This window comes from Mesoplodon bidens (genome assembly GCF_964165515.1).
Source record: "Mesoplodon bidens genome assembly, chromosome: 10".
In the NCBI taxonomy this organism is placed as follows: Eukaryota; Metazoa; Chordata; class Mammalia; order Artiodactyla; family Ziphiidae; genus Mesoplodon; species Mesoplodon bidens.
In genome coordinates this window covers 65,427,909-65,443,302 of record NC_138172.1, presented here as the reverse complement: position 1 = coordinate 65,443,302, position 15,394 = coordinate 65,427,909, and the positions used below count along the sequence as shown (strand labels likewise).

The 15,394-nt window shown below is 46.0% G+C and overlaps 1 protein-coding gene across 1 annotated transcript in view; it reads right to left on the bottom strand.

Annotated features, from left to right (window-relative positions):
* GCLC (glutamate-cysteine ligase catalytic subunit) overlaps nt 1-14,411 on the bottom strand; it is a 39,763-nt gene extending 25,352 nt beyond the window's left edge. The window contains exon 1 of the mRNA XM_081246401.1: nt 13,810-14,411. Within this exon, the coding sequence (XP_081102527.1) occupies nt 13,810-13,959 (150 nt within the window). The 5' untranslated portion in view covers nt 13,960-14,411. The remainder of the gene's footprint in view (nt 1-13,809) is intronic.
* Between the last annotated feature and the right edge of the window lie 983 nt (nt 14,412-15,394).

Here is a 15,394-nt window from a genome sequence, read left to right as displayed (position 1 = left end):
ACTACACTTCAGGCGTGTGTCAGTTTTCATTTTCTAATGGTTACAAAGACCAGGCTAAGTTACTCCTACCTTATTTCTGAACCAAAGTAGAACCCAACCAGTCTGCTCCCACAAATTAACCTCACAAAAGAGAGCACATCACGTGAAGTTACCAAAGGAGATGTTTGCTGTGGCCACCAACACGGGCACTCTGCAACTTAGAAACCTAAGCCAGAAGACACGTCCTCCTAAAGAAATAATATTGTAAATATAAATAGTTCTTATTTACCTCAAAACACTTGCAGGTTAGTACTATAGCTTCTGGGTTCTGAGGACAAGTGAATTCTTCGCTTCTTTCCTGAGAACAGCGTCCTGGTCAACGTGGCTGACAAGAGAGGGTGTCTTGGACCAACTGCTCTGCAGCGCTTCGGTGGGGAGGGGGCGGTGAGGGAGTGAGAGGTCAGGGCCCCTGAAGGACTCCCATGAGGTAAAGGAGAACCCAGGGCTTCAGCAGGGCTGGCTCAGGGCCCCAGGCACTCCTGGAGCAGGTGACTGACAAAGCAAGCTAGGTCCCTGTAAGTGTGTTTAGAGATGAAGTTGGCCCAAATTCAGGGACCACCATCGAGAGATGAGAAATTCAGGGCTTTAGTTCTTAGGAACTGGTGATAGATTAACCCACCCAACAAAGGGAGGGTGATGCTTTCTAAAGAGACCTAGATCCAGTGCCAAAACAGGACGTGCAATTCCTAAGTCACTGCTGTGCTCGGAGGGGCCCTTGGGCCCCCAGGGGCAGGTGACAGCGATTCCAGACCTCCAAGTCCAATGCCATTCCACCACAGTGAGGGTCTCCTTCATAACCGCATCTGATGGTGCCTGGATGCTGAGGCAGGTCCCACCAAGAGACCAGTTCTGACCTGCTGAAGACAGCGTTTGCAGGATGCAGACTTGCTAATACAAACTCCTTCCTGCCATACCTGGAATTCACGGGAAAGGATTACAATCTCTGTTTGAGATAAACCAGAGCTCCTGACTTGGGGCTCTGATGCTGGCCCACTACCTGCTGCCCGGGACAAGGTCCGCCTGGCAGCATAGCTATCAAGTGAGGTCAGCCTCATTCCCACAGAGGCTCAAACATGTCTGCCCTTTCACAGGGCTAGGCTGCCAGCAGAAGATTAGCTGGAAAGGCCGCAGCCACATCGCTAAACCTGTTAGCATTAGCATTTCGGACCGAGAAACTGACCACACATCCTCGACTTTTCAGATCTGAGAGTGTAGCTGGCATTTCACTAGGAGGGAACCACTGGTCATCTGGTAACCAAGAACACCGAAGCCTGCACTTGTTGCTCGAGACCTTTACCAAAGCAGCCCACCCCCCTTGTTACCCCACCCCACACTCCTTTCCCTTCCACCTCCAGCCTCGCCTCGGGTTGGAGCCTCGTCTGAATCTTAGTAACATCTGTGTTTTTTTCTTTTATAAAATGAGGATAACGCCTACCTCAAGGGGCCCCTGGGGAGGAGTACATAAAATAATGCATGTCAAGTGCTTAAAGTGGTAGTTGAGTACACGTATCCTCACGCGTTAGTGATCATTTTCTAGCTCTCGGGCAGGGACACACGTATTGAGGTAGAACAGTGTCTTTTAAGTGTTCTTACGGGTCCGTGGTGGCCTGTAATCAACATTACCAAAAAACGTTGAAATGAGTAGAATAAATACCAGAATATGTCAGTCATGGGAAAGGAAGTACTATTTCACCCAAATACTGTTTTGCGCAGCGTTTGTTTCAGGTGCTCGCGGTCTCAGTAAAAGGAAAAACTTCGTGCAGAACACCGCCAGCTCTGCGTCAGCTGGCACAGGTCAAGTCACCCTCCTCCCGGACACTTTCAAATGGCTCAAACTCAGCACATCTTAGCACCCTCACCACGTGTGCCGCCCCTCCACTCCAGCCCCGACCCCCAGGCTGCACCCACACAGGCCTTCCTTCTGCTTCTCTGCCAGCCAAGCACTCCAGGGCCTGGACAGCACCGCTGTTCTCTGCTTGGGAAGCTCTGACCGCAGGCCCTCAAGTAGCCGGCTCCTGCCGGGCTCTAGTCAAGTGCTACCTCTTCAGAGCAGCCTTGGCTAGCCCCCAACACTAGGACCTCTCTTGTCCCACGCCCAGGGGTGCCACCCACACTAGTGCCTTGTGGAGTCGTGGAAGTGGTTGCCCAGGCCAGAGCAGTCTTAATTTCCCTTCTGTCCTCACAAATATTACAATTATGGACATTTGGAACATGTCCTAATCTAACAAAGTGTCCCTTCCAACTCTAAACTACTATGTCTGTCATTAAACTCTTCCAGAAGTTCTTGTGGTATAAAACCATCCATTTTTCTTTCCCTCTCAAAGATAAGGCAGTACACACACTGCATTGCCAGGAAGGGAATTTTTTTCAAATGCATCGTCTTGCTACCTAAAGCTCACCCCTTCTAAGCACATGGTCTCTTAAACTGTATGCATACATCAGTGGAAATCTTTCTAAAACTGATTACGTCCTCTTCTGCTACAATAGGAAGATACTAAACATACTCCCACTTTTTTATTAGGGCTTCAGACTCGGGGAAATTTCATTTCTTCAACAGAGCAAGGCCCTGGGAGGCACCGGCTGCTGTGTCGAGATCTGCTTTTCCAAGCTGCTCTCCGACTTGGTCTCTGATTGCTGCCTCGACTGATTTTTTGTAGTTCATCCTGAACTGAGGAAGGAAATGACCAGCTTGCAGGAATTGTGTGTAAAGTGAGCAATCTCCGGGTGAGGGTTTGAGACAGGCTTCCAGGAGTAGAGTGTGTGCACTCTGTACTGAGAGGGCTTTTGCTTGCTTCCTAGTTCTCGCTGTCTGTGTTTTGGGGCCGGCGGCTCCTGAGCCCTGGATACCACTCACACAGCCATGGAGGGAGGACCACAGGCAGGGCTGCTGCCGCACGGTGTGTTGGACAATATGCCTTCCAAGTGCCCGACTTGTGTAAATACGCAAACGCTTTAGCGGGAAATGAGGGAAGCACTCCCAAATAACCTCTTTAACGTTGTTCTGAGGCTTACAGTGCTCAGCGTATCCTTTCAAGCAAAAAACTTTTTAAATTAAAAAATGTAAACTTTCACGGAGGCTCTTGCCTTCAGGGTTTGTTTTAACTCTGCTAAATCAGCATCCAGTTCAAAAAAAGGAAGGTGTTAACTAAATCCAAAGGGCTGAAAAAAGGGCCTGGGGGTTGGGAGACAAGACAGTGGGTTTGTGTGAACATTTATGTAATTAGGAACATCTGGTTTGGGGGTTCTTTTGTAATTTTGTTGTGGAAATAAGTTTAATTACTAAATCCTGACCATAACAGACACAAACATCTAAGAACACAGAAAGCTCTCCAAACAGTGTCCAACAGAGTAGAGCCGTGGCCATATGAATGCTGCAAAAATATACCAACCCAGATAACCAAGTTTTCTGGACACCTATAAAAGATGTGCTCTTTTGGCTAGAAGTCTGACGCTTATTTATGTTTCCTTAACTTCTGAAACATCTGAAACAATGTCTGAGAAACCCAGCCTTTAAGTGGAGGAGACTTAGGGTCATCATTCTAAATTACTCAATCCTTTATGATCAGTTTCAATATACAATCCCCATGGTTACTAAGTAACCAAAATGCGTATGCTTTCCCAATTCAATTCTGTTTCTTTCTGAAAATCATAACCAAGATTTCAAGGACCCTACAAGCTGTGAAAACATGCATGGGCTCTGAGCCATTTATTTTGGCCGGAAACCAATTTTTGCTCTTTTCCCAAGTTCTAGTATGTTCGAGATAGGTCGCTGCCAAAGCCTCCAGTCCCCTAACCGGCCAACTCCGGCTTCACTTCCGTTCCCATCCTTGCACCCCTCTCGAAAGCCTGCCATCCTTCCTGCCCCCAGGGCAGTTCTACTGCCCCCACAGGTCCTTCTGTGTGTATCACCAGGGTTCGGAGGGGATGGCCATGTTTCCTCTCTGGGTTAGTCATCTCGCTCTCCTCCTTGGTTTTAAACCCCATCTTTAGGCCCGTGGCTGCCCTGCCACACACACAGCCAGCTCAGATGTTGCTCCAGCCCCCTCTGCACTGTCTACCCAGCATCTCCACTGTATGAGCACTGGGCTCCTTCACCTAGGAGGTCCCAAACCAGAAGATCCAAGCAGTTCCCCAGGAACTATCCCCACAGGCTACACTCTCTCCCCACCCTCAGCATCGAGGTGACCTCTGCAGTGGGAGCTCCCAGCATCTAGTTACCCTCCCAGCCCGTTTCCCCCACCACCGCCGAAGAGACCCAGGATGAGTCTCCCTGTACGATTCCTGGACTGACAATACCACGTCTCCTGGCATGGTCCATTACAAAGGACCTTGACATATATACACTAATATGTATAAAATGGATAACTAATAAGAACCTGCTGTATAAAAATAAAATAAAATAAAATTCAAAAATTCAAAAAAAAGAAGATATATGTATAACTGAATCAATTTGTCGTACATCTAAAACTAACACAACATTGTAAATCAACTATAGTCCAATATAAAAAAATTAATTACAAAAACAAAAAACCCCCCAAAAAACAAAGGACCTTCGACAGCCTCAGCCTCTAGCCACTCCCCTTGCCCTGCTCTGGTTCCCAGGCCACAGCAGTGATCCTCAACTTCAGGCACTTCACAGTCGCACGTCTGCACGCACCCTTCCCTTGCGCTCTCTGTCTCCCTTTGAGATCCTCCCAGAAGGTCCCCCACTCCGCCCCCCATCTCCAAGACTCCCAGGATCTCCAGGCAGAGAGCAAACTCCTCCCCTCCTCCCTCCAGCCTGTTCCCCGACCCTGCCATGCCACTGGAGTTCTTCAAGGACAGGAAGCTTCTCCTTTTTCTTGGTTTCTCTCTTCAACCCCATGACCTACCACAGGAAGTCCTTGATAAACAGGAGTCACTCAATAAATACTTAAAAGTCATCCATCATGGAAATAAAGACTTTAGTGTTTGCCACCTGTAAGTGAAGCTTAAGTCTCAGTTTTTCTGAAGGAAACAGTCTGCGATAATATCTTGCTTTTTTTTTTTTAATAGAAACATTATGGGGTTCAAACAGGTTTACTTAGGAAGTTAAGGAAAAGGTTTTAGAAACCTAATATCTATGGGTTTGTAATTAGATTACTTTTTCAGTAGCCAGTAAAGTACGTTCTCTTTGAAAAATCCTAAAACCCAAAAGGTGACGGGATAACGAAACGGATTCTACTATCTCTTGTACACATTTCCTGATTTTTTTAAGTTGTGTGGCATTTAAAGCATTCTGAAACAGTCAAATTGTTAAAAGATAAAACTAGAAATTATATATACATATAAAAGCATGCAATTCAAAACCAAATGATAGAATTTTTTGATTACTCTTGCAGATGAGGAAATTGTGGTCCAAAGAATTTAAGTTCTTTTTTTTTTTTTTTTTTTGCGGTATGCGGGCCCCTCACTGCTGTGGCCTCTCCCGTTGCGGAGCACAGACTCCGGACGCACCGGCTCAGCCGCCATGGCTCACGGGCCCAGCGCTCCGCGGCATGTGGGCTCTTCCCGGACTGGGGCACGAACCCGTTTCCCCTGCATCGGCAGGCAGACTCTCAACCACTGCGCCACCAGGGAAGCCCAGAATTTAAGTTCTGTATCTAAGATCACACAACTGTTTGGGGCTGCACTCCCATCTTCAAGTTAGTCCATTCTTAAACATGTATGCAAACTTCAAAATAATTGTGTTTCCACCAAATACCCAGTCATGGGATGATAACAGTGGTACTAAGTGATGAACATTACAGCATAAAGGCAAAGAAAATCCTGACTTTAAAAACTTGGCTATATCTAGGTTGCTGGAGATATAACCATGAGGGTAGCTAGCCTTTGGACAAAGTTTATAGACAAAGGAGAGCAGAGCTCAAAGAAAAGGTAGAAAGACTTCCACTTCGGATCAAGATGGAGTAATAGCGATCAATTTCACCTACACCCGCCCCCCCCCCTGAAAAAAAAAGAGAGAAAGAGAGAAAATATATAAAAGAATTTTCAAGACACTGGACATCAGATAACAAAGGGTAGAGATCCCTGTGATAGGAGGGACAATTTTAAAGTGAGTGAGCCCTACAAATGCCCCAGCTTCCTGCCTGGTGAGAGGCACTAGATCATGGGCAGGGAGGTGCAGCAGAGCCCAGGGTGGGAGTGGGGGTTTGGCGGGGGGAAGGACTCCCTGAATTGAAGAGATAGAGCTGAATATCTGAGGAAACCAAGTAATTTAGAGGTCACAGGACCAAGTACCAAAGAGAAGAGAGCTGCACAGACAATTCCGGAGATCTGCAGAGGGTCCCCCCTTTAAGGACTCAGTAGTAAATCGACCCACACATGAGAGGTGAGGACCCAAAGCCGGGACAGGGTGCCTTCCCCCCCCCACCCCCCGCCAGAATGGAATAACTCCTAGTTCAGGGCATTGAGGAAGGTACCCCTGAAGGCCTTGCCTTGGCAGAAGAGAATAATTAGCCCTAAAGTGACACTCTTCTGGACCTGCTGAATAAATTGTAAAAGCAAGACCTGAAAGGATCAAACCATCTCCAAATAACTATATTCCAGAACAAAGCTTAAGAATACGTTTAGGAACACGCAAATATCAAGCACCCAACGAGGTAAAATTCACAATGTCTGGCATCCAATCAAAGACTACCAGGCATGCAAAGAAGCAGAGAAACCTATTCAAAATGTAGAGAAAAAGTCAATTGAACCTGACTTTAAATGACAGAGATGATAGAGTTAGCAAAGACATTAAAACAGTTACTAGAACTGTATTCCCTATGTTCAAAAACAGTATAGTAAGGTTTCAGGATACAAGATAAATACACAAAATCAATTTTATTTTAATATAGTAGCAACTACAATCAGAAATTATAACTTAAAGAGTAATACCATTTACAATAAAAAAAATACGAAACATTCAGTGATACATCTGACAAAAGACATGAAAGACTTGTCCACTGAAAACTACAAAACACTGATGAGAGAAATTAAACAAGTGGAGAGATATACTTGTTCATGGGCTGGAAGCATCATTGTTAAGATGTCAATTCTCCCCAAACAATCTACAAGTTCAATGCAACCACAGTCAACATCCCGGTAGGGTTTGTTTTGGGTAGCAACTGCCAAGATGTTCTAAAACTCACGTGTAAATTCAAAGGACCTAAAAGAGTCAAAATGAGTTGAAAAAGAGCAAAGTTGGAGAGGTAAGACTACCTGATCTCACAATTTATTATAAATTATAGCAATAAAAAGTGTGGTATTGGCATAAGGACAAATAGAGCAATGGAACAGTACAAAGAGTCCAGAAATGAAACCACACATAGACAACTGATATTAGACAAATGTGCAAGGGCCTTCGGCAGTGGAGAAAGGATAGTCTTTTCAACAAGTGGTGCTGGGGCACCGTGCAAAAGCAACCAAACCCAAAAATCCATACCCTGCATCATACACAAAAGTTAACTCCAAAAGAATCATAGACCTAAATGTAAACCTAAGACCATAAAACTTCTAGAGGAAAATACAGGAGAAAACCTTAGATAATGAAAGATTTCCTAGACAGAAACACAAATTCTATGTTAGAGGCTCAGATAATATTCTGACATCTTTTCTCAAGATACGGGGCCTTACACTGAACATTACCTAGGTTTCTCCTTCAAAATGAAGCTACAGAGTTCTAGTTAGTACATGTTCTAACACCACTACTAGACATTTCTAGAAGTGGTACCTTTAGAAGTGATATCCTGGACATTCCTCTTCACAAAGAGGAACTCAACAGTGATGTGGTGGGGTCACAGTAACTTGTTCAGGAGTTCAGAAACAAGTTCTAGGGGAGCCAGGTGTGCAGAAGGAATAAACATTTTCCTCCCATTGTGTTTTCGCCATATTTAAAGTACATCAAAACCTCTACGTATCCAAAGACCTCTACAAACTAATCCTACCTGTTCACCGCAATGACAACACCACCAGGCACAGAACGCTTGCACACCAATGCTATTTCTCACCTTTCTGCCTTTATTACACTGTTCACTTGCCTGGAATGCTTTCCCCTTCTCTTCCCTTCTCTTCATATAAATAATGACCCTAATTATCTAGGGCAGCTTCCCAAAGATGGTGCCTGAAGCATCAGAATCACCTGGGGTGCTGTGTGTCTCACACGTCTGCAAAGGGCACAAGGAAACATCTGAAGGGTGATGGAAGTGTTATATATACTCAGATGTTTCCTATTTCTTTATTTTGACTGTGGTTGCAGATATCTGGTTGTATACACTTGTTAGAAGTCATTGAGCTCTATGTTTAAAATGGGTGCATATTATTGTATGTAAATTATAATTCAATGAAATTGGTTTAAAAAGAAAGTCCACATAAAACTATATAACACGAAATGAACAGGGGGAAAGAATCCCAAACAGAAGTGATAGTCAAGCTCACATTTAAGCCAAGCTTAAATTCTTAGCCTCAATTCCTAATACACAGTTGACCCTTGAACAATGAGGGGGTTAGGGATGCTGACTCTCCACACAGCCAAATATCTGCATATAAATTTTATGGTCTGGATCATGTGGTACTCTAGTACGTGATTTATTGAAAAAAAATCCATGTATAAGTGGACAAGTGCAGCTCGAATCCATGTTATATAAAGCTCAACTGTACACACAATCAGTTTTCTGGTTCCCTAACCTTCAAAAATGAACCTCTTTGTTATAAAAGGTAATTTTGAAAAAAAAAGAAAATCACCAGAAAGCTCTAACCATATTTCACTCTTTTTCCTGGATTTCACCACCGTGCTTTAGACACATCAGTAAATTCTGATAAACTGATGTCCACAGTGACAGCAAGAGACAGAAAGATGCAGCAACTGTGCTTCGTATACAGAGAGCACACAGTGACCTACGGAATCTTCATGCATTCTCAGAGTAATTTGTGCTCAATACCTTATTCTAAGAAGTCATTGTCAAATAATGCATTTTAAAAACACAATTTAGATTCTGAAATGCAGTTTAGAAATACCATAAACAGGGCTTCCCTGGTGGCGTAGTGGTTGAGAGTCCACCTGCCGATGCAGGGGACACGGGTTCGTGCCGCGGTCCGGGAAGATCCCACGTGCCGCGGAGCGGCTGGGCCCGTGAGCCATGGCCGCTGAGCCTGCGCGTCCAGAGCCTGTGCTCCGCAACGGGAGAGGCCACAACAGTGAGAGGCCCGCGTACCGCAAACACACACACACACACACACACACACACACACACACACACAAAACAGAAATACCATAAACAATTACTACGCTAATGGAATACAATTATATCTGAATGGGCAAATTTCAGTTAAAAACCGGCAAACATGGAATGTCTCATTCCCAAATAACCATGGCTATTTAAATGAGATATCCTGGGTACTTAAGCATTTCCAAGTGAACATTTATGAGTCTTACTTAAAAGACTAGGCACTTACTTGTAAACCATTCCAACAACATTATCTCATTTAATCTTACTAACTCTATAAGGAAGGTGTTACTCTCCCCATCCCCATTTTACAGATGACAAAACTGAGATAAGCGCTTCATCCAAAGATACACAGAACCTTCAATGAGACTCAAATGACTATGCTTTTGTCCATTCTAGATTTATAGCTCAGGATGTTATTTTTGCTATAGGATCATAAGCTTACTGATTAACAAGCTATGCATTTTCTAATTAGTCATGTAAGCATTCTTAACCTACATAGGTAATTTGAAGTTCAAACTATGAATGATATGCCAGCCCTTTATAAATCCCATCTCAGTTCTTATTGGTTTTACACATGATAATAACACACTTATAAATTTTCTTTTTTTTTTTTTTTCCCGGTACGCGGACCTCTCACTGTTGTGGCCTCTCCCGTTGCGGAGCACAGGCTCCGGACGGGCAGGCTCAGCAGCCATGGCTCATGGGCTCAGCCGCTCTGTGGCATGTGGGATCTTCCCGGACCAGGGCACGAACCCGTGTCCCCTGCATCGGCAGGCGGACTCTCAACCACTGTGCCACCAGGGGAGCCCCACTTATAAATATTAAAGATGTATATTTCAAAGTTCTCATGGATTTACCTGCTAATTAGAGCACAACTGACCTTGCCTTTGAAAGGCAAAAAAGAAAAATCAGAAAAAATGTTTCCTTTAAAATGTTTTTCTGACACCTCTGTAACCTGGAGAGTCTGAACTCTGTAAAAAGAGATTTGATGAAATCTCATACATTGTAAATATTCCAAAACCTGGTGTAATGTATTTTAAGAAGTGGACCGTGGAGTCAGACAGATTTCAATTCTGATAATGCCTCTGCCACTAAGTAGCTGAAGAGGCTAGCAGGTAGCTGACACTAGAGGGATATTAGGAAGCATTCAAGAGTCGTATTTACCGTCACATTTGCAGTGTTTATAAACTTCCTAGGTTTGTCTTTTAATGTGCATACTCCAACTTACAAAATCTGTACCTAAAAGTTGTGTGTGGGCTGTGAAGAGAGAAGTGCTTACTTTTTTGCATAAAAGAACGCTTAGCAGGCATCAGGGCCCCCAGGGACACCCATCTCACCTCCCCCTCACCCCCATCTGGCGCAGCATGAAGTATCTTCCCAGTACCTGGGAGTCAGAACTTCGATAACCCACAGTAACAGCATGATCAATGGGTTGGGACCAGCCACACTAAAGGCAAAACTCGCATTTGTAAGCTGACCTGGGGATCTGCCCGTTTCTAAGGTTCTCACAGGAAAATACTTCTGAATTCCAAAAAGCCAGCAGACACACACACTTGTACAATACAACCATTTTTACCACAGTGACTGGTGGCAGCCTTCTCTTCACTCAGCAGTCTAAAGATGATCCCAGGTGAGTTTCAAAGAGGAACAACCCTCTGATTTTCCAAAGGAGGAAACTGAGGTTCACAACCACAAAGGTGGTTGGCAAGCCTTGGAATACAACACAAGTGCAACTCCAAATCCAAGTTCTTCCTGATAAATACCACCAGAGACAAATACTGTCCTAGCACCAAGCATTTCCAAAGTGGCAGGCTCTCCTTCCAACCAGATCTACAACGATGGGTTTAGGCTGCTTTTTTTCCTTTTTTAATCCGAGTCCATGGTCCTGTAAGCGCAACATCAAAACTTCCACGAGGAGCAGTATTTTGGTATCACGCTGACCCAGCCCAACATATCACGTCCCAAACACCCCTTTCTGTCTGGTGGGGCCATCCTTCATCTCCAGGGCCACGGCACCCACCACACCCTTCTCCACTTTTATCGGCCCAGCCTGATTCTTGCTTGTTTCCTAGGCTTCTGCATACAAACAAGCTCACTTGCAGGCTGATCCTGCCTGCAGACTTTTACTCAGTAGACGTGACAGGGAGTTCCCACTATGTGCAAGGATCAATGCTAACAGTGTTAACGGCCTGCTCTTTCTCAGAGGCTCATCTCATCAGGGAGGCCTGCCATGATAAATGTGGGACTCTGACTTTCAAACCCCGTAACTGCAACCACAGTAAGAAATAATTTACATGCACCCAATATACCACCCCTACACACACTCTCAAATAACTCAAGTTTGACATAATAGTCTCACTATGTGTGATAAACCAGTACTCTTCATCCTACCCCATTTCCATTTTTAAAGCCTCAGAGAGAAAAAAATCTAGGGGGAGAGAAGAGATCATAAAATACACACAATACACAAATAATACACAGTAGTCCCTCGGTATCCACGAGGGACTGGTGCCAGGACCCGCCAGAGACACCAAAATCCGCAGAGGCTCAAGTCCCATAGTTGGCCTTCCATTCAGCATCTGTGGATTCAGCCAATCGTGGATTAGGTTGTATTCACTATCCGACAAAAAAACCTCGTATAAGTAAACCTGAGCAGTTCAGACTCTAGTTTTTCAAGGGTCAAAATGTCAGATGCTGTAAAGAAACAACGAATTTCAGACTTCTAAAATCTTCTAAATTTATTTCTCAACCTACTAATGGATCATGATCTCCAGTTTGAAAAGTAATTTTATGTAATATAAGAGTGATTACCTTTACATGATGCTAGAGGAACAGAAGCATCAGCAAATGCTTAGGTGTGAGACAACCCCCCCTCCCCCACCCAAGTCACATCTTCTCTCTGTCCAGAGATGCAGAGGTACAACAACGGAGAGTTAGCCCCTACATGCCACAGGTCAAGGAGAGGAGACAGAATCAAACTGGGGGAGACCAAGGTTTCAGTGAAGTGCTATTCCAGGAGTAGGAAGAGTGGCGCTTTTTTCTTAACCACCTGGGAAGTCTTCACAATCTCAATTCTTCCCTTTGGGTCATGCTGCTTATTTCCAAGAGGACTGTCAATACTGGCAGGCAGGAATTTTATTCTTTTTGAAAATCTTACACTCTACCCAGACATGACTGAAGCAGAATTTAAAGTAATAATAAATGATCAGCGGGTTATTTTTTAAATCTAAGATAACTTTTCTACTCCATGGTTTCTGTTAAACAGTAAACTCCTCATTCCAAAGGACATGGGTTTGTTAGTGGAAAAAAAGGAAAGGGAGGTGTGGGAGAGAAAAAAAAATCTAGAGGGAACAGAGGATAGATCATAGAATAAACACAATACACAAATGAATATATAAAATGTCAGATGCTGTAAAAAAAAAAAAAGAGCTTTAGTCTAAAACTGAAGAATCATCACCAAACACACTGTACCCCTCTTCTGTCCAATAAAGTATGGCAAACCACCTATGGTAGAAATGTGAATTACTAGTCATGATACTTTTTCTAGCTTAAAAGAGCACAATTCCTTCAACTGACAGGCAGAAGTGTTTTCCAATCATAGAAAAACTAACTTTTTGCAAGGAGAGAGATTCGGCACTGGTGTAGCAGCACCTTGACACTTAGGTAAAGAGTGATAACACTGACAAGGAGATAAATTATTTACACCTGAGCAAGCCATGGACGGCAAAAGGTAAAAACACGAAAAATATAAACGAAACTGTCCAGAAGTCATTTGATTATCTGAACTGTATATACACGTGATTTTTAAAAACAGGAAGGGAAGGCATGAAACGCTTTGGCAGAAAAGACTTTAAAACTAACAGGAGGCAGTGCTTTCCAAATCATTCCAATAAACAATGGTTCAATATTGAGAATCTAGAGGCATTTCACCTCGAAGCAGCACACATGTGGAAGCACAGATTAGGAAAGTTTAGATACTAGATCTGGGCCATGGAAAGGCACTAACAAATCCTAATTTTGAAGCTCTCAGAGTTCCCATTTAGAATTAAACCAAGCCATGATTTGTTTTAATTTATATCTATAAAGTGGTGGTCGGGGGGTGGTTGATGAGGAGAAGCTGGAAGTTTAAAAGGTACCAGGATGAGGTGGGGCGGAAGCGAAATCCTGAAGACCTGATTCCTAACAGCAACCGGCCTTCCAGGACAACTTTAGTCCCTTTCACGTTAATGGCATTTTGAGACGGGACCGTGGGTCGATGGCGGCGGGCAGACACCCCAGCCTGAAAACTCCTCCAGGCACCCAGTGGCACACTTTTGCACGCTCACGCCCTCCCAGCGCCTACTCCGCACTTGCTGAATGGAAACGAACCCCGAATGAATGAATGGGAGAGAGAAGTCCGGCCAAAGGCTCGGAGCACGGCCCTGGACAGCGCTGGACGCCCGCGGGCTGGACGGGGACCCTCAGGGCAGCGCAGGGCACGGACCGAGGGCGCAGGGGCCTCGCTGAACAAAGGGGCGCGGGGCGGCGGGGGCCGGGCGCTCACCTCGTCGCCCCACTTGAGCACGTCCTTGTGCCGGTCCTTGACGGCGTGGTAGATGTGCAGGAACTGGAGGATCCCGTGCAGCCGCACGTGGTCGGCGTGGCGCTGGGTCTCCTCCCAGCTCAGTGGCGAGCCCTGGGACAGTAGCCCCATGGCCGGCCCCTCTCGTCCTCGTCCTCTGGGCCGGCGGCGGCCGCTCCGGGCTCCCGGCGCGCGGCGCGGGCCGGACACTCAGCTGCCCGCGGAAGGCGGCGGCGGCTCAGCCCCGAGGGGGCGCCCTTGGGCCGCAGCCGGCGGAGGGAGGGTCCGGTCCGCTCCGGCTCCCCCGCGCGAGTTCCTCGCCGCCCGGGGGACCGACCCAGGGGTCGGGTGTACAGCGCGGACGGAGGCGGCGGACCGGGGGGCGGGCTGGGCGGCCCTCTGCCCGTCGGCCTGGCCCCTCGCCCGCTCCGGCTCCCGTCCCGCTCCTGCTGCGAGGCGGCGGCGGCGGCCCCCACAGCCCCGGCGCGGTGGTGGCTCCCGCTTCTCTTTGCCGGTGTCCTGCACTACCTCCTTCCTACTTGTGACCAAAACCTGCGCCGCTGAGCATGCCCAGTGCTCCCGATAACTCGCAGCTCCCCAGCGCGATCCGCTGCTCCGGATTTTATAGACTGCGGGCTGGGGCGGGGAAAGGAGGCGGTGCGGGAGAGGAGGAATGGCCAAGAGCACCCGCAGAGACTCAGAGGCTGTGGGTAGGCGTGCGCAGGCGTGGTTAGGGCGGAGTCCAAGGGGCGGGGCTCACCAGGCCGGGGTCGGCCTCGCTTTAAGAAAACGCGATGTGTAAAAGTCCGTTTTCTCTAATCCAAAGAGAGAAACTCTGCATTGGGGAAGAAGTTTGATTATTCGAATTAATGAAGAATCCACAATATTATTTTTTTATGGAGAGAAGCGCCTCACACTTATAAAACCGGGGTGAGAGCGGCAGGGTGTGGCAAGAAAATTTGTCTACAGGTTTTTAGACGTGTACATATTATAAGTATTTGTGTAGTCTCTATTTACTTGACGACATATGTTCTTTGGATGGCACAGACACCATTCATTGCAACCAAAGGGGCTTTGTCAACATTTCCATAAGGATCGTTAGAAGGAATCATCTCCAAAGTATATCCCCCATCCAAACCTAGGATTCAACCATCAAGTGATTAAAATGATGCTCATGTGAGCTTACCACGGGGTGGAAGGTTTTAGAAACAGCTGGGGTTGGGCCTATCCTGGCGGGAAAGGGAAGGAACGAGGTACCTCGCCCCCAAGTAGTTGTTCAAAAAATGTGTCAAAAGAGCAATGAGATGACAGATCAGGGGAAAAGTGACAGCAACTAGATCATATGTGTACTGAGACCAGAAAGTGTGTACTTACTGTGCCCTCTTCCCTCACACCACAAAGTTAATATTTAGTGACCACTTACTGACTGACAAATGGGTACATGATCGTAGAAGTCTCTTCTCCCACACCCTTCATATTGGCTGTGCCTGTCTCAGGGCTTGGGGACATGGATACCCAAGGTCTGGCTGTAACGTCCACAGGGGTGTATGTGTATGTGTCTGGAGTG